The 24108-nt window shown below is 42.2% G+C and overlaps 1 protein-coding gene across 2 annotated transcripts in view; it reads right to left on the bottom strand.

Moving 5' to 3' along the window:
- Window positions 1-738: 738 nt before the first annotated feature.
- HIPK3 (homeodomain interacting protein kinase 3) overlaps window positions 739-24108 on the bottom strand; it is a 184342-nt gene continuing 160972 nt past the window's right edge. For both annotated transcript variants that reach the window (XM_073576340.1, XM_073576341.1), the window contains 11 exons: window positions 17801-17985; window positions 14782-14941; window positions 12794-12917; window positions 12513-12634; window positions 12277-12404; window positions 10515-10676; window positions 10117-10410; window positions 9847-9987; window positions 2811-3046; window positions 1587-1714; window positions 739-1460 (listed from right to left, as the gene is read on the bottom strand). In XM_073576340.1, the coding sequence (XP_073432441.1) occupies window positions 1002-1460; window positions 1587-1714; window positions 2811-3046; window positions 9847-9987; window positions 10117-10410; window positions 10515-10676; window positions 12277-12404; window positions 12513-12634; window positions 12794-12917; window positions 14782-14941; window positions 17801-17985 (2139 nt within the window). In that variant the 3' untranslated portion in view covers window positions 739-1001. The remainder of the gene's footprint in view (window positions 1461-1586; window positions 1715-2810; window positions 3047-9846; window positions 9988-10116; window positions 10411-10514; window positions 10677-12276; window positions 12405-12512; window positions 12635-12793; window positions 12918-14781; window positions 14942-17800; window positions 17986-24108) is intronic.

Here is a 24108-nt window from a genome sequence, read left to right as displayed (position 1 = left end):
TACTTCCCTCCCGTCAAAAAACAAAGGGGAAAAAAAAAAAAAGTCTTCAGGCTACGTTATGCTCAGTAAATATCTAGGTCATCTTGAAAAGAAACCAAAAATGAAATGAACACAAAAAAAATAAAATCTACAGCAACACGGATTAAAATGAAAAAAAAATCCATGCTGGTAAGTAAAAACTTCTAAGCCTAAAATCAAAGCACACAACCAAACGAATGAACAAATCCCTAGATTGAGCGAATACCCAAGTTATTCGAAAAAATAGATATTTATATATCAGCAGAGTTGAAGATTAAGTGCTGAAATTGACATTGATATCTTAAGTAATAACATTAACAACCTCAAATATTTAAGGCACTATGTGTGGGAACAGTTTACGATGCAGCGGAATATTAGGACGACAACACGGAATAGCAAGGTCTAGGCAACTTTTTTTCTTCTGCCCATGCAAAAGACACATGCAGTGTGAACATTAACTCAGTAGCCATGTGACCCAACACAAACACCAAGACATACGAGAACGGAAACAACGTACACGACGTACACCGTACTGCTGACATTACTGACATTATGTGCATTTGTTGCGCTAAACCTGTACGCTGAATGGCTTCCCAAAGACGTGTCTTGCACTGGTTAGAAGGCAATTGTATAAAAAAATAGCGGGAGAGAAAGTGAACTTCTGCTCCCATAAGTCACCTGTCTAAGAGTTACTATAGAAGAGAACAGGACCAGAGACGATTTATACCAAATGTGCAAAACACATTAAAAGTGAATTTTTCTTTCATTTTTTTAAAGCTCAAGATTTTTTTTTTTTAAATTGCACCCAAGTCTACATGATTCAAAAATATTTGTTTTCTTGTGCCATGGCCATTTTAGTTTAGTTTTTTTTTTATTATCAAAAGCCATGTGTTTTTTTGTTGTTTTTTTTTTTGTTTTGCTTTCATCCTGCTTCAAACCAAGTGTTTGAATCTTTGCGCTTCCTTTGCCAGTTTCTCAAGGTCTCACATGTATGGATACTGGTTGAGTTTCGTTGGGCTCATTGGAAATCCTGTGTAGGCCGGGGAGGCAGCGATATACGAGTGGGATGGAAAAATCGGTTTGTATTGAGTCTGGTGCATGGTGGGAGAAGGCAAAAGCCTGGGGTTGATGCCCACTGCGACCTGATGAACAATGCCACTGGGATGAGAGAGACTGTAAGCCGGATGATGTAAAATCGGTCTTGAGGTACACGGTGACGCAAGGAGGTGGGCCACCGGTGCTGCTGTGGTCAGGGGCGCAGAGGGTGGATATGACAGGATAGCAGGCTGCCCACCAAGATGAGCATGCACCCCACTGTGATTTGGGCTTCCATGCTGAAGGGTAAAAGGATGACTGGCAACAGTAGGTGCGATAAATGCCTGCTGTCTCCTGTGCCTATAGTTTCCATTCCATTCTTGATGTCCTGTTCCAAAATGTTGCATCTAAGAGACAGGAGTTGTACATTTGTTATCAAAGGTGTGCATGAGATTATCTACTGAATGCATGTGCCACGGAATGAAGTGGACAGTAACACATGAAGGTGACGCCATCCCACCCGGCACACTCACCTGGCTGAAGCTCAGAGGCTGCTGTTGGAATGCTGAGGTCAGTTTCTGCTGGCGATTCCCAAGGCCTGTAGGATGGTTTTTTCTCCCAGGGGCTGAACGACCTTTTATTAAGGGATGACAAGCCACATCTGGGAACAAAGTTCAAACTTTGTTAAACTTACTGCCATTTTTAACTGGGAAACTGGCATGGGACTAAGTTTATGCAAATATATTGAAAATAAATCTTAACTTCTATTTGTTACTTCAACCAAAGTAATATTACACACAAAGGAAATAATGAAAATGATGTATGATGTGAGGCATATGAAGATACACCCACCAGTCCTGAGAATGAAGGGGCGGCATTACTGGTGTAACGATGCGTCCCCTTCTAAGTCTTCTCTCACAGTAAAGCCCCAGCCACCCAATTGTGCCATCAGACCTCATTTACATAAAGGGGTTTTCTCACAAACAAAGTTAATTTTAAAGTTAAAAATTAATATCTTCATAAGTCTCGCATCATACATCGTTTTCTTCCGTTAGATACAGTGGGGAAGATAAGTATTTGATACACTGATGATTTTGCAGGTTTCCACCTACAAACCATGGAGAGGTGTGTAATTTTTATCGTCGATACACAAAAAAAAACACCAAAAAATCACAATGTATGATTTTTAAATAATTAAATTGCATTTTAGAGCATGGAATAAGAATTTGATCGCCTACCAACCTTCTCTGCACTCAGTACCTGGGTTGGGGTTTGATTGTGTGGACAGGTGCAATTATACAGGTAATGAGTGCAGAGTAGGAGGCATCTTAAAAAAAAAAAAAACTAACAGGTCTGATGTCTGCGAGAGCCAGAATTCGTACTGGTTGGTAGGTGAGGAAATACTTTTTTGATGCAAAAAATGCTATTTCATTATTTAAAAATCATACAAAATGTGATTTTCTGGATTTTATTGTTAGATTCTGTCTCTTACAGTTGAGGTGTACCTATGATAAAAATTACAGACCTCTCCATTCTTTGTCGGTGGGAAAACGTGCATAATCGGCAGTGAATTAAATGCTTTCTCCCACACTGTATATACACAGTTTTATTGCTTGTAAGAGTGAGTTTCTCTTAATACAGTGTAGTTTGGAAGCCCCACATGAGGGATCGTGTGCTCCCATAAAGTCCTACCTAATATTAATCAGATTCACTTAATTTTGATCTACATTAAAGTGACATCACAATGACAACCTTACCTTTGTTGGTGGCCCGATGTGAGTTAAACTTGCGGTTTTCAATCCTGATAGGTGGAACCACTAATGTACACACTGCTGGTTTATTCTCAGTTTTCTCCGATGCCCGCTTTTCTGTATTCTGGTTGGTATCCGTTACAAAGCTGCTCTTCACAAATGGGCTGTCATGGCCAGAGGAATCAGAGCTTGGGGATCCATCTACAGTGTCACAGCCACTCTCAGGCTCATCATCAGACATACTGCAAAAGCAACGCAACCAGTCACAGTCATGGGACAACCCGGATCCACAAGAGGATCTGTCATGAAGAAAGCCTCCCCTCATGCCTACACTGCATTCATAATCTTTTATCCCTACCATTAGTAAAACCGTTAGCACAAAGTTTTATGCATTTTTTGGCTAATAGGAAACCTATATCAATAAATATCCTTCCCTTAAAGATGATTTAATAGTTTGTGTAAGATAAATTGACCACATCATGCAAGAATGACTGCAGAGCTGAGTAAAATGGAGTTCGTATATTTGTAATTTTTCCTCTCCATTAGCTTGGAATGTTTAAGCTGTAATTTATGTAAAGTTCAACATGGTGTTACCAGAGATGAGTCTCTGGGGGTGTGTACTTCTTCCCCTGAATGAGGCTGACCAATCAGTCTCAATGTTGCGTGACTTCAGACATAGAAGCTATTATACAAGCGGTGCTGGGCTGGGAATAGAGCTGGAGTGACAGAGGCTTCGGATCTATAGCCTCATTTGCACAGTATGTGGGGCAGTTATACAGTCCCTCTTACCATTCTGCAAAAAAAGGACAGTCGGGGAAAAGCTCTTGCAAAACTTGCGCTCTCAAAAGCTCATTTTCCTTTTAACCAAAGTGTATAGTCCTACATTCTTCTTCAGGATCATGCTATAAACTATAAATTTGCTATGAAGGCACTATAGTATTTTCTGTAAAGCCTGACTGCGGACTCTACACACCAGAAGTATTAAATTAATAGCATGATAATGACAATTGTCATCCCATCGTACACAGTAATCCAATATATATGGGAAAACACACCTGGATAAATATGACCTATCGCATACTTAGGCACAAAAGACGTGAGCAAAGCTCCAGAAACAAGCGACAGAAGGTCCACACTTAATATCATAAAATGTAAATTTATTAGTGTTGATAATTACATATATCAAAAGACAATGGACAGGTAGGGGTACAGGGCAGGGTGGATAAAAATCTTGATTTTTTTTAAAAAATCAAAAAAATCAGTTTTTTTTTATTTAAATCAGATTTTTTTGATTTAAATCATTTTTCTTTTCATAGACTTTAACCATCCCAGTAAAATGTCTGTTAAAAAAATAGGTTGTAAATTAATTGCCAGACTTACCACTAGTACTAGGCTCCTGGTGCATAAGAAGCTGTGGGGGTTCATTGACATTAGTTGTATCACTATCAACATCTTCATTTCCCTTCTGGTTGCAGTTTTCATAATGTGATTTCAAACGGCAAACAAGTCCTTGGATATCCTTTTGACAGTATTTGCACTTTGCTCTTGCACCTTTCTTTCCAAGATCTGCTGCTGGCATCTCAACAAAATGAACCCAAATAGGGTCTCTCTTACGACCTGCTGCCATGGCTCACACAGATCACTTATGAAGTTTGATTGTTACTACAGCCTGAGCCAAGCACTGCTGATGTTACTACAGCCTGAGCCAAGTACTGCTGACTATCCAACAAGTTTGGGCATGTCAACTGAATGCAGGGAAAAAGAAACTAAACCAAAACTGAAACCAAGCTAGAAGTGTGGAATTAAAGGGGCAGTATGAACAAAATGTGGAGGCTATTAATAGTTTATACAATTAAGACATGCTGCTTTTAAACACCTACCTATTGCCATATAGTAAAACAAAAAAGATTTTTACTTACTTTGGGGTCCCCCCCTCACCCTGGCGTTAGATCGTTGCCCCTAGTTTCGTCCGTGTAACTATGGGCGCACATGCACACTGCTCTCACTTCTCATTTTAATCGTGATTTATATAAAAAAAAAACCTTTTGATTTAAATCAGTGATTTAAATCATGATTAAAATCATGATTTAAATCGATCCGATTTAAATAGAAAAAAATCTTTTGATTTAAATCGTGATTTAAATCATGATTTAAATCGGCGTGATTTAAATCAATCCACCCAGCAGGGACAATATAGTGTCATAACCAAAACAAAATGGGTATAGCAGCAAAGGGGGCTGGAACTGGAGAGCCGGTCTGATGTAATAATAATATATACACAGATCCACTATGTCCTCAAATAGAGATGTCTTACAAATATAGCACTCACTCCACACAAGTGTGCAAATTAACCATAGGGGGCGCCACAATAATGGTATACAGACCAAATATAATATGCCTGAGGACAACTCCCAGCGGCTTCCAGTGTCCAAGCACCCACCTCGACGCGCGTTTCGGAGGGTTAGTCCTTCATCAGGGGGCATAACCAGTGAAAGGAAGATGCCAGTTAAATACTGGAGAGATGGCGCCGCCACTTCCGGTTTCTCCGGTATTTAACTGGCATCTTCAGGTGTGTTTTCCCATATATATTGGATTACTGTGTACGATGGGATGACAATTGTCATTAGCATGCTATTAATTTGTGTCTTTTCTGTGTTATGCACAGGTTTCGCTCTTGACATCATGGATTTCAGAGCCAGGGATAAATCTTGGCTTGGACAGGTTGATCAAGTGTTTGGGGATGATGGGACTGGTGTGCAGCAGCCAGGTGGTCATAGATGGGAGGCATTGTGTGAATCCATTCAGGCCTTGTTGACTAAACGCACAAAAATTTGGTGGAACCGCGCCTTCTTAGAAAAATATATGACTCGTAAAATTATACCTAGAGGGCTTAGGATTCGTGTGATTCCCGCCTTCCCAATTGATGACGAAGATTTCAGGACTAACTGGGAGGAAACATGTAACATCTGTTCAATGATTTTTATGCAACTATTGATTGGCCTTAATTCTAAATCGATAGGGGAGCTGGATAAAACAATTGATGCAGCACAAGCTGAGTTAAAGGCTGGTTGTCCTCCTGATATATTACAAAAATTTGAATTACGACTGGAAAAAATACTTAATGAGACTGTCAAAAAGATACAGGAATCACAATCTTCTAAAATTAGTAGAGATAATAAGGACTTCCATCTTAAAAATGTGTATCAATGGCGAAAGAGATCGGGAATAGGTGCCTATTCATTACATCGAGCTACATCAGTGACCTCGGTCTCTTCATTGAGTACACAATCTGAGGCCTCCATGTCGTCCATGAATACTAGGGCAGGCAATAAGAAAAAGAGGAACTATGGATATCATCCGTATAAACAGAATAACAAAAGTTCCTTTGAGGATATTAATAATGATAACAAGGTAATTAATTTAAGTAATCATGAACTATCTGGTACTGACATGTCTTTATTGTCACGAGGTCTCTCCTTTTCTCCAGCCGCTGGCCTGGATACCTTTACAGTGATTAAAGACCTTCATCTTTTTGCGCGGTCATTGTTATTTAAGCGTTTTTATTTTGATGACAACTCTCACCAAATGTTTCCTACAGATGAGGAGCAAGCAGCTCTAAGGATTCTGGAGGATGTATCCTGCGAACATAATATGGTGGAGGGAGGTAAGATACCCTTATCCATTCGGCCATGATCCAGAAAGTTTCCCCAACTTTCAACTTGTAGTAACATTGATCTGTTTGTTAGGGTGGTTTCCCAGGAGTTGTTACGGTTTAAAAAACATATAGTGCATGATAATTTGACTAGTGATGAACGTCAACGCCTTAACATCTACAACATCTACCTGATGTGGTTATCAAACCGGCGGACAAGGGGGGAAATATTGTAGTATGGCCAATGACAATGTATGAAAAGAGGTCTATAGGCAGTTAAACAACACTATCTGCTACAAAAAACTTACATTGAACCCCTTGTCCGCCTTTGAGACCCAACTTAGGGAGCTTATTACTAGAGCTATGGATAATGATATCATCACTAAAGAGTTGGCATCTGCACTGATTGTTGTTGAGCCAATGATACCAACATTTTATTTACTTCCTAAAATTCATAAAAATTCCAACAATCCTCCTGGCCGCCCCATTGTGTCCGGTGGGGGTAACTATCTGGAATGTGTGAATCGCTGGATTGATTCAATGTTACAGCCATTGGTCGAGGACCTTCCCTCATACCTGAAGGATACTAACCAGTTACTTCGCAGGATGGATGGTTTATCACTTGATCCAGGGACTCTGTTTGTTACAGCGGACGTAGAGTCCCTGTATACAAATATAAGGCATAGTGATGGATTGAATGCCACTAGATATTTTTTGGAAATGTCTAAATTCAGTAGGGGTATGAGGGCTCTCATACTCTAATTGTTGGAATTTACGTTGACTCATAATTTTTTCACGTTCAAGGGGTGATTCTTCCTGCAGCTCCAGGGGACAGCGATGGGCGCGGCCTATGCGAATCTGTTCCTGGGGCTGTGGGAGAGGGACCTCTTCCTGTCGGATCGAGAGATGTCGATGGAGCGCGTCCTTTTGTGGACGCGCTAGATTGATGATGTGCTCTTGATCTGGCAGGATACACCTGCGTCTCTTGCACAATTTATTTTGATGCTTAATAACAATGACCGTAATATACATCTCACTGTTAAATCGGATCCACATCATATAGAATTTTTGGATGTTAAATTAAGACGAGATTCATCGGGAAGTGTACAGACTGACATTTTTAGAAAACCTACTTCTACGAATATATGTTACTCCATGCTGATTCTTCACATCCTGCCCATATGATACGGGCAGTAGCAACTGGCCAGTTTCTTCGTTTGAGGCGCATCTGTTCAACAGATGATGATTTTGAGCTGCGGTCACATGAACTCAAAAAACGTCTGTGTGAACGGGGCTATAGTCATCGGATAATAAAAAAGGCTTATCATAAGGCTAAATATAATTCTAGGAACTCACTTTTATATAGGGACCCTGAACAGGATACTACTTTACAGCCCATTAGGTTTGTAACTAATTTTCATAGTCAATTTGATGGATTACGTAGGGTCCTTTCGAGATCTTGGCCGATTTTGATGGCTGACCCTATTTTATCTAAAATTCTACCTGATCGACCACTTATTACCTATCGTCGAGCTAGGAATCTTCGTGATCAATTGGTGCATAGCCATTATGCCCCTGCTCCTCCATCTCATTTTTTTAGCCACCTTATCCCTAGACGGGGATGCGTTCCTTGTGGCCACTGCGTGGACTGTGAGAATGTTGAACGTAGTTCTGTATTCACTGATTCTTCGGGATCACGTGAATTTAATATACGTAAATTTATAACTTGTACTACCAAGAACGTGATTTATTTCACTACCTGTCCATGCTCCCCGATATATGTAGGTTTGACCACCATACAATTAAAAATCCGTCTCAGGGAGCATGTACTAGGTATACAGGCCGCTGCGGGACATGAGGACGCTTCTACTCTTAAGACCTTACCCCGCCATTTTAAATTACACCATCATTGTGATGCAGGTGGTTTGACGATCAGGGGTATTGATGCATTAGAGGTGGGCATACGTGGTGGTAGAGTCTCAAGACGTCTGGCTCAAATGGAGACACATTGGATTTGGAGGCTTAATATGGTCCACCCGAATGGGCTGAATGAGAGTCCCTTTCTGTGACTGCCTGGCATGCTGCATATTTGTGCCATTTTCCACTACTAATGGTGTGTTTTTATTTGTGTTTTTAATCTTTTTTTTTTTTTTTTATTTAGTTTCTTACACTGTGATATCGCCAACTTTGTGTCGGTTGCCCGGTGGATTCCAACTACCTGAATGAGATGCTGATTGTTTTTCCCCCCTCCTTTGTCTGTTCTCCCCTCCCCCTTCCCCCTCTCCCCCCCCTCTCCTTTGTTTTTAATTATCACATGGATATATTGCTTTTGCTCTTTTTGTCCACATTTGGAGTATGGCATATGCATTATGCTAATTAATTGCTGTATGGTATATTTGTTATGCAATCTATTGTATCACCAATGAATTATTATTATTTAGTTATTTATTGTTTGTTTATGTTGTATACCATACATTGCTATATTGTTATTTTGGGACCTTTTTCTATGTTCCGAGTATATATTCCATGCATTTGAAGCAGTGATACCCTTGGTGTTATTGCTTATATGATACTAGGTCTCTTGATTTTCCTTCATTGAGGACATTGTATACCCCTATGTATACCCCATGTAATCCTAGTAATGTCATATTGCCACACATTGACAGATTTATATTCCCATTGTGTCATTATCAGCACTTCTCTTGAATTCCCTGTGGCTGCGCCGCTGATGTGGCGCATGCGCGTCCGGCTCCCGCGCGGCCTTCGGCGTCTCCTAGCCTCAGTGGTTGCCATGGTGCTCCCCTGTGGCTTGACGCCGCTCGTGACCGCGGCTGCTGTGATCGCGGATGCGTCACTTCCGGTTTCTCCGGTATTTAACTGGCATCTTCCTTTCACTGGTTATGCCCCCTGATGAAGGACTAACCCTCCGAAACACGCGTCGGGGTGGGTGCTTGGACACTGGGAGCCGCTGGGAGTTGTCCTCAGGTATATTATATTTGGTCTGTATACCATTATTGTGGCGCCCCCTATGGTTAATTTGCACACTTGTGTGGAGTGAGTGCTATATTTGTAAGACATCTCTATTTGAGGACATAGTGGATCTGTGTATATATTATTATATTATTATTACATCAGACCGGCTCTCCAGTTCCAGCCCCCTTTGCCGCTATGCCCATTTTGTTTTGGTTATGACACTATATTGTCCCTGTACCCCTACCTGTCCATTGTCTTTTGATATATGTAATTATCAACACTAATAAATTTACATTTTATGATATTAAGTGTGGACCTTCTGTCGCTTGTTTCTGGAGCTTTGCTCACGTTTTTTGCACCAGAAGTATTACATATGGTATAGCATTTATTTGTCCTTGGTTACAGTTCTTAGATTACCTGTTGGGTCTCTTACAGGGAGAGGGGCTGGACTGCCCTGAGGAGCTGGTGCTCAGGCTGCTGTCCGGACTACTCAAGGAACACACACGGTCAATATTCAGAGTACTCTGACAGGCCTCACAGTCTAGGCTGCCTTTACATCTAAATAAATCAAACAAAGTATTTATAACAAAGGGGATTACAGATCTAGGTAAACAGAGTTCAATCAAAACGATATCTTTGATAAGAAAATAATAATACAATGTCTCCTATTTCAATGTGGAAACGTACTCTCTCAGTGAGTGAGTCTGTGCTGAATCCTCTTCGTCCGTGTCACTGCTTATTGTGATGACGCTGGTGGTGGGGCTGGGGGAATCGGCAATGACAATCTCTTGCCTTTGTTGAGTTGACACATCTGGGGACGGCTCTTCAGTTGCCTTACAAGATTCTTCCTCCTGCTCCTCCAATTTCTGATTGTCCTGGGGTAATGCACAACTTTGAGACTCTGTGGTCTTTATGGTATTTGAAATCTTTGGAGAGGTAAGTGCTTTTCTGTGGATACTGGTGTCCAGTATTGTGTTACTCCTACAAGATAAACCAAGGCACAGCAACCAATAAAAGATCAGGTGTTTAGAATGCACATAGATCACTGGCAATAAAGGCTTTTCTACAGCGGTTGGAGATTCTACCTGTTTTGACAGATTTTATTCCTTTTATTAGCTGCAGGCTGAGGCCACACCACATGTGCAATGCCTAAACTGATAGGCTGAGGGGCTGACAGTGCCATTTGGTTGGTAAGGAGAGGCTGCAGAATCATGGAGCTGTAATGGTTTCCATGTTGAATCACTTTTCTGTAACACACAAAGGCAAAAAGAGAAACATAAAATTGGGCATTTGTAAATTGACCACTTTGAAGATGTGACAGGTATCAGGTAAGGGCCTGCAGCACTGATTCAGGGCTGCGTCCCTCTTCAGGCAGCTTTGTAATGTAGCTGATCACAGATCTGCATCTTTCTCTTCCTGCACTGGATATGGAGAGATAGATAAATATATACACACATACAGCTCTGGCAAAAATTAAGAGACCACTGCAAAATTTTCAGTTTGTCTGATTTTTCTCTTTATAGGTATGTTTTTGAGTAAAGTATAAATTGCTCTTTTATTCTATAAACTATTGACAACATGTCTCTGAAATTCCAAGCACTACATTTTGTATTTATTTTCCTTTGCCATGTTTAAAAGTTATTTTTTCATTCCTAGTACTTTTGGGATATTCCTAGCACTTGTTTTGCCATCCAGCTTTTCCTATTGCAAGAGGATTGTGAATAGCACAGCAGGGTTTTTTATACTTTCCTTCGTTAAATAAGATTTGGTTCAGGTGATCACCTAATCAGAAGCTCATTAAGTAGAATGAGGTGTCCTCTGGTTGGAATTCAGCTGACACTGGAATGGCATGGCTGTCAGACATGTAGAGAAGCTGGTTTTAATAAAACTGTGCAGTGTTCTCTATTTTTGCCAAAGCTGTATGTATTAAAAAAAACAACGCATCACCCCCCTCCCCCCCAAAATAAAAAGAACAATGAATAAAATAATATATCAATAAAAGCTACCATATTCTGAGAGCTGTAACTTTTTTTTTACTTTTTGGCTGTCAGTTTTAGGCTGTGTGCCCACTTTTCGTTTTTGTAAGCGTTTGTGCCGGATCAGACGCTTCAGAAACGCGTAAAAGATTTAATGCATTTTTGGCTTTTTGTGCCAATGCATGCGTTTTTTTTTCCGCTCAGAAAACGCTTAGCGGCTAAAAACGCACCATGCTCATTATTTTCAGCATAGGTCCGCATTTTTAGCCATTTCCAATGTTCCCAGAAACCGCGCGGAAATAAAACGCGCGGTTTCTGGGAAGAAGTCCGGTTTTCTGAGTGTTTAAAAACGCTAACGTGGGCACATAGCCTTATAGTGGCTGGCTTTTTCAGAGGTGGTGCTAAATATGATAATTTATTTTACATTTTAGAGTTCGCCATTTGAATTTCGGCAAAAAGAAAGTGATTTAATGAGTAAATAAAGTTCAGTTCTTTTTACTTATTGCTTCATTTGGCAAGTCTTGTCTGCTCTGAACCCTTAACTTTTCCCAGGCTAGTGCAACACCCATAACTCTGTGCCTATGTAACCGGGTTATTGCTGCTGTTTGCAGAGGGGCTGGCACCTCAGGAGTGTGCTTGCTCCTGAGGAAGGTAGTGCCCTAATGTGCAGTCAGTCTCCAATAGTGAACGGCAGTTTAGCCAGCAGTGTCCGACATTACGCTATGAGCGAGATGTCAATACAGCAGCAAGAGAGGAGTGCTGGAAGACAGAAGTTGCAGATGATTAGATGGTCTCCAATACCAACTGCATACTGCTAATCCAGCCAATCTGACTGATCCAGTATGGGAGGTTTGTACATACTGGAACTTACCCCCAGTCCCCCAATCTCTGTGGTCCAGCCATGGTATCGGAGGCAAGTGTTGTTGTAGTTGGCGCCACAGTTGTCACCTGTTGCCAGGCAGGAACCAATATTGGTTGTGTTCCATTTGACCAAGTGTGCTGAAATTGTAACATGGAAAGATTTTAATTACATTAAAAAAAAAAAAAAAAAAATAGCATGAAAACCATAATCACTCATTTATAAAGCTTTCTAGAAGAAAAGCTCACCTGGGAAAGGACACCTGGTCGTATCTGTAAAGGCTGAAGGGCCGGAGCCTGTGTTACTAAGGGTAAAGCATTATCTACTCTCACAGAATAACTTGTGGGCTTGCCATGATTTGGTGGGATTCCTGCAAGAACAAGGAGCCTTATTCAATTATCAAATTATTAGTCAGTTAAAGCAATAAGTCAGGTTTAGGAAAATGAGAGAATAAAACCAAATCAGTCCTCTACATGCAAGAGACACAAGCCTCTTCAGCACTGCAGTCTGATAATGGCTAACAACACACCTTGGAGAGTTGGCGGGCAAAGGATCAGTGTCTGCTGAAAAGATTCATTGCAGCCGAACGGAGCAGTTCCTGCCTGCACTGGGATCCCGGGGTGAATGACTGAATGCCCCGAAGTTGGTAACGCCTGAAACAATACATTGCAATTTATTCAATAAAGTATCAGCACATTAGAAAGTCTGCAGCAAACACATGATCGCTGGTATAGAGACCGGTCCAGGCCCTCACAGTGGTGGTGCGATGCCGCACTCCTTCACATGACCCGACATTGGCAGTACTGTCCAAGAAACCAGAAGATACAGAAAAGGATACATGCCCGAGACCTCCCAGGCACTGGAGGGTGGCCTCAGTAACGATCTCACCCAAAGCGCAGCGCCATCTCTTCAGGCATTAGATGTGTTTGATATCAGACCGTGTAAAAGAGAGAGGTGCTGCACAACCCCTTTAAGGGTATTTCTAATTAAGGCAATCGATTTCCATATACATTCTATGGCATGGGGGGTGATGGTTACTATTCAGGACCCTACTGGAAACCAGAACTGACAGATGATATGTGGCACCCACAGACCTGGAGTGTCCAGTAATAAAAGTGCTTAGCTGGAGAGGTACAATGCACATTGGGGTGTGGACCAGCATGGGCCCAATGTGATTGGCTGTTTATGAAAAGCAAAATAAAAATAAAAAATCATGTTTTAAGACTATTCTGCAGAGAGAATGCTGAAGACCTGGGTTATTGTGAACATGTCTGGAGCAGCACTCCGCTCTCCAGCTTGCCCCTGCCTTGTTGATGGTAGGGGCGGCACTCCTCCGAGTGACAGTCGTGGTTCAGTATCTTCTCCTACTGCTCAGCGTAAGCTGTGCCATATTGGCGGATGTCCGCAGAATAGAAAATGAATGAACAAAGGAGAAAAATAAACTAAATCAAAGAATTGGTGTGATGACACTACCTTCAAAATAGCATCAATTCTTCTAGGTAGCCTTGCACTATGTCAGGGATTCTGTAGGATTATAGTCAAGTGCAGGAATAACCAGCTCTAGGAAACAGGTGATAATGATCACCAGATGTGGGCTGAAACACAATTCTAAGCGGACGCTCGCCCCCGGAAGAAGCCATCAGTGAAATGGAACCTGTTGGGTGTGAGCGGGACGCAGCCCTCCGCGGGACGTAGCCCCCGCCTTACCACCTTCCCAGGGTTGGTAAAATAAGGACATTTGTCCAGTACGGATTTGAGTCGTGTTGAGGGGTTTATCTAGCCAGAGTTTTAGCAGGGAATTGGTCTATGTGATATGTCCTTTGGTACACACTTATGTCAGGACTGAATGGGTCTAGATTATTAATCAGGACCATCCTACTCAGGAGTTCCATCCACTGTAAACACTAGCATTCCTTTTTCAATTTTTTTCCTCTCTGGCTTTTTAAATTGCATAAAACCAATGACCCACCTTCTCCCTTACCTACCCCCATTCGTACTAACCTCTTCTGGCAATCATTGGTGGTGCCTCCCCTCTATTGGAGGCTTTTCTTGCCCTGCCTGTTTTATGTATTTTTTAAAAAAAAAAAGATATTTTAGATTTGGTTATACTAATAAAAAAAATATTTTTATGTTGTTTGGATCGGCTTCTTGTCAGCTCCCCATACCCTTATGGACCATTTGAACTTATGAGATTGACACCCTTAATCATGCAAAGTTCTATTCAGCCACTAGATGGCACACTACTCCCATTCCACAAAGTAATTATTAAGAAAAACCCAGCTGTTTACAAGGCATTCGGTCTGCAGCCCAACAAGGACAAGCAGTATGGCTTCATTTTACAAGTTCTAGGAAGCCTATCAGTAGGCACCGGCTGAGACGGACATCGCTCATGTGCCTCTTCATATACTCTGGATACTCCCAAACTGTTGAATGTCACTGAACATGACGATTGTCTCATAGAATACACCCAATACAATGTACAACCGACTACAGAATCCTCAGGAATTTAGCACACACCTGACTTCTGACATTGCCAATTTTGGTAAACCCAGCGGGAAGGTTGGTGGCGTTGGCAGGGGCGATCGGTCTCATGACTGATGTCTTATTGCGGTTAGCTGCGTCACAGAGGTTGGGACGAGACTTGCAAACGTCGATGATATGGAAACACGATTTTACACTGAAAAAGAAAAACAAGTTTCATTTGGGCTTCATAGTAAACATGATTTCAAAACACTGACATGGATATAACCCAAAAGCCGTCATTTGTTTCCATTCAGTGTCCCACTGGCCACCAGTCACTGCTCATATCTGACCTAGCCATCATGCCCAGTACAATGCCGACTATGGCTTTATTGTGGACAGTAAAGCTGGACTCCTCATGCATTCACCACAGCATTGTGAAGACCACCAAACAGGCTCGCACACAGTCTGGAAAGAGCCAATGCTGAGCCCAGTGTCAGGCTTTGTTTCCTTTTTTTTTTTGCATAGGGCATTAAAGCGAACCTGTCACTAGGATAATGCTGCCGGACCGGGGGCTGGATGGATCAGAGGGCTTACTCGTGATTGCAGCCAGGATTCCACGACCAGCTTGGCACAGCCCCGCCGCACTCCGCTATGGGGGACTGATTAGGCTCTCCCACATAGGCACATATGGAAAGACCTGTCAATCCCTTCCAGCAGTACAGGAAGAAGCCGGCCACAGACCATGTCGGACTCGTCAGGTCTCTCACTATAAGCACCAATTGGCTTTTTAAGCTAGGTTTTCTATGAATTGCCACAGAATTTCATAGTAAAGCATACCGGCTGCAATCGCACAGAAAGCCTCTAATACATGACACCCCTGGTTCGGGCAGCATGAATCTAGTCACTGCTTCCCTTTACAATCTCCTTGTCACCAACTAACCAGGAACTACGGAGAGACGCTTCCTCCCTTGCACTGAACCTGGGCAGTATTTTGGATGCCACCATGTGACATTTGGCTCTTTATACCCTTGGACAACCTTACGAGTAACCAGGATGTGTGGAGTTCACCGCTCTGACTTCGGTAGCAGGCACATGGTTTGTGCTCAATAGTATAAATCGCAAGGCTCCCATATGTCTCGTCGTTTTAATCTATACGGCAGCTTTGACCTATTTAAGAATGAGACTGTGCGCCAACAGCTTGGTGAATATTTCATTGCAGTCACACTGTCCATGTCCTGTCAGGGTACATGCTGCAAATGGCATCTCATGGAAATACTGGCTGGGACCACATGGCATAGGGGATGAGGCCTGTGCCGAGGAAAGGAGGTGGGACATGGCAAAGGAAGAAATGCCTGAGTTTCTAGCCTAACTGCGACTCTCATACACACTCTTTCTGTGATGATGTGTCATACGTCTACACCATGCATGACATGACGTTCCAGGCTAGTGTTAGTAGCGCCAGTCTTGGTTTCTATAAAGCTTAAGGCCCCGTCACACTAAGCGACTTACCAGCGATCCCGACACCGATATCAAGGTGTCAGGATCGCTGGTAAGTCGCTATGTGATCGCTGGCGGGCTGTCACACAGACAGCTTCACCAGCGATCAGCATAGCGATGCCGAGCGCCTGGCATCGCTGGCTATCGCTGTAAAAAATAGAATCAAAATAAAAAATATAGTTATTCTCACCTTCTGACGTCCCTCGCAGCCATCCCGCCTCTCTCCACGCTCCGGTCCCAGTGATCCTTTGCACGAATGACCGTGAGACTTTGTTATCCCGCGAGACCGTGACATCTCGCGGTCATTCGTGCAAAGGATCACTGGGACCGGAGCGTGGAGAGAGGCAGGATGGCTGAACGGGACGTCGGAAGGTGAGAATAACTATATTTTTTATTTTTTTTATTATTTTTTACACCTGATCGCTGGTCTCCCGCCGGTCACACACAGCGATGCGTGCTGGCCAGCGGGAGACCAGCGACAAAAGAAATGTCCAGAGATTTCTTGCAGCGATCAGCGATACCGGCAGGGGGGCCGCTCGCTGATCGCTGTCACACACAGCGATCTCGCTGGTGAGATCGCTGTTATGTCACAAAAGTTGTGACTCAGCAGCGATCTCGCTACCGAGATCGCTTAGTGAGACGGGGCCTTTTAGACTGTTCTTATTGGCTTGGCTCCACTTCCAGTCCTAGTTGTGGATTCTGTCACTGACATGAAGAACAGTAGTGTATGCAGCTCGATTTCTCCCATTCAAATGACAAACACCTTGGTGAAAAAATAAAGGACCCCGTTATAATTTAGTGGGGTCATATAGTCACCACTGGTGCATGCCACGGTTCTGGCATTGCCATATATAGCTTCTGTAAAAAACAGAAACCACAAAACTCATGTGAACAGAGCCATACTGGTAGATTTGACAGAAGGAACAGGGATTTTTATAGTGTCAGTGATGTGACTGACCCATTAACATTACGGAGGTCCATCACCGAGGTCATGGCTGCACTATAAACTGAAGCCATATCAGGTTGAGCAAACCCCCAAAAATGCTTTTCAGAAATGTTTGTTTCTAATTCTGATACAATCAAAGTCTAAAACCCAAAGTAAATATGCACTCATCTAAAGGCTATTGTAACAAAGTAAAAATACAGAAATTCATTAGGAAAGAGACTCCATTCATCTATGGTAATGAACACTCTGAAGTATAAAGCTAACAGGAGACAAGACACAATAAATCAGGCTCGTGGTCCCGACCAAACATGAGGACGAATGCCTAAACCCCTGACCCCATCGCCCTTTAAGTCTTTGGCACACTCTGAACAAAAACAGGACAAATCCCCATTGTGCATAAAGGCTGTGAAGGGCCATTCTACTTCTATAAAAGTGAAGATTAGACATCTACAGAGAAATCCCATTACCATTATACACCGCGTGCTGTGCACAGTTGTGCTGCGTTACAGTCTTCTGTGGCAGTAAAGGGTACCCTGTGTGTGAGCCAAAAAGGACAATACCGGCCCGGGATTTACAATGCTGCTCAGAAATCTAACAGTGTTCTGCCAGATGTGCCGAATTGTGACTTACTGATTGCTGTGGGGAAAATCGAGGAGGTGCTTCATGGTAACAAAGGAGTGGCTTAGGGTGTCAGCCGGACTGATCCTCAAATCAGCATCGATCATCAACATCTTCTTCAGCAGGCCCACAAATTCTCTCCTATCTGCTTTCTCTGCCACCAAGTCACTACCATCCAAATCCATCACCATGTTCACCTGGAATCAATGAACAATGTCAATCAATCACCTTTCATTTAAACAAAAAGGTGTAAAAAGTGTGCACGGTCAAAATACATTGAAAGACGACCAGTCACAAGAATGTAAATATATAAACGGAGAACTCTGCCCTTTACGTTACCAGTAACTGTTGTTTTAATTTTTATTCCATAAATCAATAGTATACACGAAAATAAGCAACTCCTCCAGGACTGATCATTCAGAAAATGCTCAATTCACAGGTAAAATCTGTATTCAGTGACGTGAAGACCGTGGTTACAGAAACCTTACAGTCATACTTTACTCACAGCAGAGCCTAGAACCCAGATCAGAAGCTAAACGTTGCACATTTTTACATTTCAATTGAAAAAATTAATTCAATTAGAAACTGTTGGCAACAACACAACTCAAGCTGGGTCAGCTCCATGTCTACCATTGTGTAGAATCCACTATTCTTTTACAACAGTCTGTAAAGGTCTCGGAAGTGAGGAGACCAATTTGTGGCATTCTGGGAGAGGAGTGTTGTCCCATTCTTGTCTGGTTTAGGCTAGTTTCACACTTGCTTTTTTTTGCAGCGCGTTTTTCCCGCAAAAAAACGCATTAAAAAAACGCATACAAAAGCATACAACTGCTGCGTTTTTTTCAAGCATTTTTATGAGCATGCATGAAAAAAACGCAGCGTTTTTATGCGTTTGTAAGCGTTTTTAGTGCGTTTTTACCGCGTTTGCGTTTTTTTCCAACATTAGGTGGCCCCTCACACTAACCCAAACCAAGACTTTACTAACCCTAACCCTGACCCTAACCCTAACTAACCCTAACCCTAACTAACCCTAACCCTGACCCTAACCCTTAACCAAACCATACTTAACCCTAACCCAAACCCTAAACCCTAACTAACCCTAACCCTGACCCTAACCCTGACCCTAACCCTAACCCTGACCCTAACCCTAACCCTGACCCTAACCCTTAACCAAACCATACTTAACCATAACCCTGACCCTAACCCTAACCCTGACCCTAACCCTTAACCAAACCATACTTAACCCTAACCCTGACCCTAACCCTGACCCTAACCCTTAACCAAACCATACTTAACCCTAACCCTGACCCTAACCCCAACCCTAACCCTGACCCTGACCCTAACCCTAAACCCCTTTAACTAACCCTAACTCTAACCCAAACCCCTAAATTCCATGGTTAAAAAAAAAAAACGCTTGTGCAAAAAAACGCATACATAAGCATGCCAATGCGCACATATGCGCACCCATAGGCTATAATGGCCATTTTTAGCGCAAAACGTGCGCATATGTGCGCATGCGCTTTTTTGCAGGGCCAAAAAATGCAACATGCTGCGTCTGGAAAATACCAACGCATACCCCAAAAAAACGCAGCGCATGAAAATCGCATACATGCGCATGGCAGCGCGCAGGTATGCGCACCCATGTTAAATATAGGGGAAAAAACGCATGCGCAGGTTAGCGTTTTTTTCCAGCGCTAAAAAACGCAAATGTGAAACCAGCCTTAGGAGTCTTTTTTTGCAAGTTTTTTCACTTCAAAATGGACCAAGTGTTTTCTATTGGAGAAATGTCTTGACTGCAGGTAGACAGTTCCTCACCCTAACTCTTCTTCTGTGGAGCCATGCTGTTGTGATGGATGCATTATGTGGCTTAGTATTGTCTTACTAAAATATGCAAGCCCTTCCCTGAAATAGACCCATAGATCACAAGCAACCAACATAATTTGTAAGCCTTGTCCCATGTTGGCACAATTATTAGAAAATGAAAGAAACACAAGATGACTATCAATCTTCCTTGGTCTGGGGCTGCATGCAAGATCTCACCTCCTAGGGTAAAGATGATTCTGAGAAAGGCCAAGAGTCAGCCTACAATTACACGGGAGGACCTGGTCAATGACCTGAAGAGAGCTGGGAACACAGTCTCAAACATTACTGTTAGTAGCACACTATGTTGTCATGGATTAAAATCCTGCAGGGCACGTAAGGTCCCCCCTGCTCACACACGCTCATGTCCAGGCCCGTTTAAAGTTCACCAATCACCATCTTGATGATCCAGAGGAGGTATGGGAGAAGGTCATGTTGGTCAGATGAGACCAAAATAGAACTTTTAAGTATCAACTCCACTCATCGTGTTTGGAGGAAGAAGGCAGAGTATACTCTCAAGAACACCATCCCAACCGTGAAGCATAGTAGGGAAACATACTTTTGGGGGTGCTTTTCTGCAAAGGGGACAGAAGACTGAACCGTACTGAAGGGAAGATGGATGGGGTCAAGTATCTCAAGATTTTAGCCAACAATCTCCTTCCCTCAGTAAGAGCATTGAAGTAATGCATCACCGCTATAAAGTCTAAATTGGTGAAGTGAAGTAAAAAAAAAAGTAAAGGCTTAAATTAAATTTATGGGATCAAGGAACTAAAATTTGACATGTGCATATGTATTCACCCCTTTTGTTATGAAGCCCCTAAAAATTTCGGGTGCAATCAATTCCCTTCATAAGTCACATGTTTAGTCATAAGTCACATGCTTAGTGAAGATAGCCCAGCTGTGTGCCATCTAAGTGTCACATGTCTGTCAGTATGTACACACCTATTCTGAAAGGCCACAGAGGCTGCAACACCATTAATGCCTTAATGACAGGCAGCAGTGAAGAATGCTTATTCCTTAGTCAAGGGAACTTATTCCATAGTTTGTTTTTTTTCACGGCGCTGAGAAATAAGGGTGTAGCTCCCCCCAGCATCAGAAAATCTCCGGGGTCTAAGCTACCGGGCGTAACCAATACTCTGGAGAACATGATCAGGGCCAGTTTTTATTGTTCCCTATCACATGATTGTCCCTATAACAGCGATCACAAAAAAAAAAGTCTGATTTAAAGGTAATTTCTCTCTCCTCTAATCTGATACCTCCGCCATGCCTTCCTTCTCTGACCCCGGGCATCCGCGTCATCTTCCTGGGGAAAAAAATGGCAGGCACAGTAATTTTACTATTGGTTCCTTTTGATCACTGTAATAGACCCGATCACAGTGATCAAAATAAAAAATAAAAAAAAATTGTAAATCAAATCTTGACATTAGATAAAAATTATAAAATAGAAAAAATGAAACTTTTTTCATTTCTTTTCAGTTAGGATTAGGGTTAGGGATATGTTAGGGTTAAAATTGATTTTTTTTTCAAAGGTTAAAAAAAAATAAAAAATAAATAAATAAAATGACAACGATATGACGGTTAGTGTTGAGCGCAAGTGCTCGCTACTCGAGTTTGCACCGGGTGCCTGGGTATGCATGGAGTATCGCAGAGCCCTGCATGTTTTTTTTTCTGGGTGTCTAACAGCCGCAATACATGTGGTGCTGGAACCTGAGCACCAGCGATATTTGGTGCATACCCGAGCACCCGATGCAAACTGGAGTAGCAAGCACATGAGCTCAACACTAATGAAAACATATTCAATATTATGACCTAATGTTATCAAATTCTGTATCATACCTGTGGGTTCAAAATGCTCACTATACCCCTGGATAAAATCCTTGAGGGGTGTGGTTTCCAAAATGGGGTCACATGTGAGGGGGGGGTCACTTGTGAGGGGGGTTTCCAGAGTATAGGTACATCAGGGGCTCTCCAAACGCACCATGGCATCTGCTATCGAATACAGCCAATTTTGTGCTCAAAAAGTCAAACGGTGCCTCCTTCCCTTCCAAGCCCTGCCGTGCGCCCAAACAGTAGATTCCCCCCCACAAATGGGGTACTGGCGTACTCAGGAGAAATTGCAGGAGAAAACTCAGGAGTTTTTAGAATGGTGTCACTTTGGGGCATTTTCTGTAATATAGACCCCTCAAAGTCACTTCAAATGTGATGTGATCCCTAAAAATAATGGTTTTGTAAATTTTGTTGGTCAACTTTCAAGCCTTCTAACTTCCTAACAAAAAAAAATTATGTTTACAAAATTGTGCTGATGTAAAGTAGACATGTGGGAAATGTTACTTATTAACTATTTTGTGAATTAGCTCCTGGGAAAGAGCGGATAAGGGGAAAGCGCGGATAAGGGGAAAGCGCGGATGAGGGGAAAGCGAAAATGAGGGGAAAGCGAAAATGAGGGGAAAGCGAAAATGAGGGGAAAGCGAAAATGAGGGGAAAGCGAAAATGAGGGGAAAGCGAAAATGAGGGGAAAGCGAAAATGAGGGGAAAGCGAAAATGAGGGGAAAGCGAAAATGAGGGGAAAGCGAAAATGAGGGGAAAGCGAAAATGAGGGGAAAGCGAAAATGAGGGGAAAGCGAAAATGAGGGGAAATAGAGGGAGAGCGCTATCTAAGCGCAGTAGATGAGTGAAGCTTACTTGGTGAGATAAGTGCAAATTAAATCTTGCTCACCTGGTGTGGTTGTGCAAGGAGGCACAACACTGAGAAATGTTTGCAAACAAGGCTGATCCTTCCACTGGTATGCTGCCCGTCTGTAATAACATGGAGATGATTTTCCTCTCCCAGAAAAAAATTCCCTCCACGTGGATATTGTGAATAAGGAAGTTTCAGGGGGCTTTCTTCAGAGAATCCTTAACCCAATTTTCAAATGAGAGGGTTATATAGCCAAAGAACCAAGTATATCTGATGTTGAATCAGATGATATTTTATTGGCTATGTATAGCAAATACAACATTTTATAAAAGACAAAAACTTATTAAAAAGAATACGCATTTTGGCCATTTAGGCCTTCATCAGGTGTATAATAAATTGAGTTTGTAAGCTATTTATACCCCATTTTCATTGCTAATGGGTGTGGTTATACTAACTGAGGAACCACATCCAATTTGTATTTGCTATACATAGCCAATAAAATATCATCTGAGTCAACATCAGAGATACTAGGTTCTTTGGCTGTATAACCCTCTCACTGCAAACTGGGTTAAGGATCCTCTGAAGGAAGCGCTCTGAAACATCCATATTTAACTATTTTGTGAGACATAACTCTGTGATTAAAGGACACAAAGACTAAAAGTTTAAAAATTGCAAAATTTTCAACATTTTTCCCAAATTTCCATTTTTTAATGCATAAACACAAATCATATCGAAGAAATGTTACCACTGTCATGAAGTACAATATGTCCCAAAAAACATTCTCAGAATCAGTGGGATACATTGAAGCGTTCCAGAGTTATTACCACATAAAGTGAAACTTGTCAGAATTGTAAAATTTGGCTTGCTCATTATACTCAAAATTGGCTCGGTCACTAAAGGGTTAAGCAAGAGGCACCACTATCCAAACAACAACAAGAAGCCCAAGGAGATCTCCAAGCAAGTCAGGGATAAAGTTGTAAAAAAACACCATAATCTCTGATAATCCCTGATGCACCATCAAATACATTGTCATCAAATGGAAAGAACATGGCACCACAACAAACCTGCTAAGAGAGAGCAGCCCACCAAAACTCTGAGCCTGGGCAAGGCGGGCATTAATCTGAGAGGCAGCACAGAGACTAAAGATAACTCTGAAGGAGCTGCAGAGTTCCTAAGCCGAGACTGGGTATCTGCCCATACGACCACAATAAGCCATATACTCCAAAGAGGTGACCTTTATGGAAGAGTGGCCAGAATGTGAGAGACTCCCCAAATGTATGGGAAATGGTGCTGTGGTCAGATGAGATCAAAATTGGACCTTTTGGCCTCGAAGGTAAACGCTATATCAGGCACCAAACCAACACAGCTCAAATACAGGGATATTCTTGAGCAAAACCTCTTTCAGTCTGCCAGTGATTTGAGACTAGGATGGAAGTTTAACTTCTAACAAGACAGTGACCCAAAGCAACCTGCTAAAGAAACACCTGAGTGATTTAAGGGGTAACGTGTAAATGTTTTGGAGTGGCCTAGTCAAAGCCCAGACCTTAATCCAATGGAGAATCTGTGGTCAGACTTGAAGATTGCTGTTCACCAGAGAAAGCCATCTAACCGGAAAGAGCTGGGACAGATCTGCCTTGAGGAATGGGCAAAAATCCCAATGACAAGATGGGAAAGCTCACAGAGACTTCTCCAAAGCAACTTGTAGCTGTAATTGCCACAAACAGAGGCTTTACAAAGTGCTGACTTTAGGGGGATGAATAGTGATGCATACTGAAGTTTTCAGTTA

Source organism: Dendrobates tinctorius, unplaced genomic scaffold, assembly GCF_039654945.1.
Source record: "Dendrobates tinctorius isolate UK_male_01 unplaced genomic scaffold, ASM3965494v1 ptg000048l, whole genome shotgun sequence".
NCBI classification, from domain to species: domain Eukaryota; kingdom Metazoa; phylum Chordata; class Amphibia; order Anura; family Dendrobatidae; genus Dendrobates; species Dendrobates tinctorius.
The sequence above is the reverse complement of the archived record's forward strand: the minus strand, read 5'-3'. Positions and strand labels throughout refer to the sequence as shown.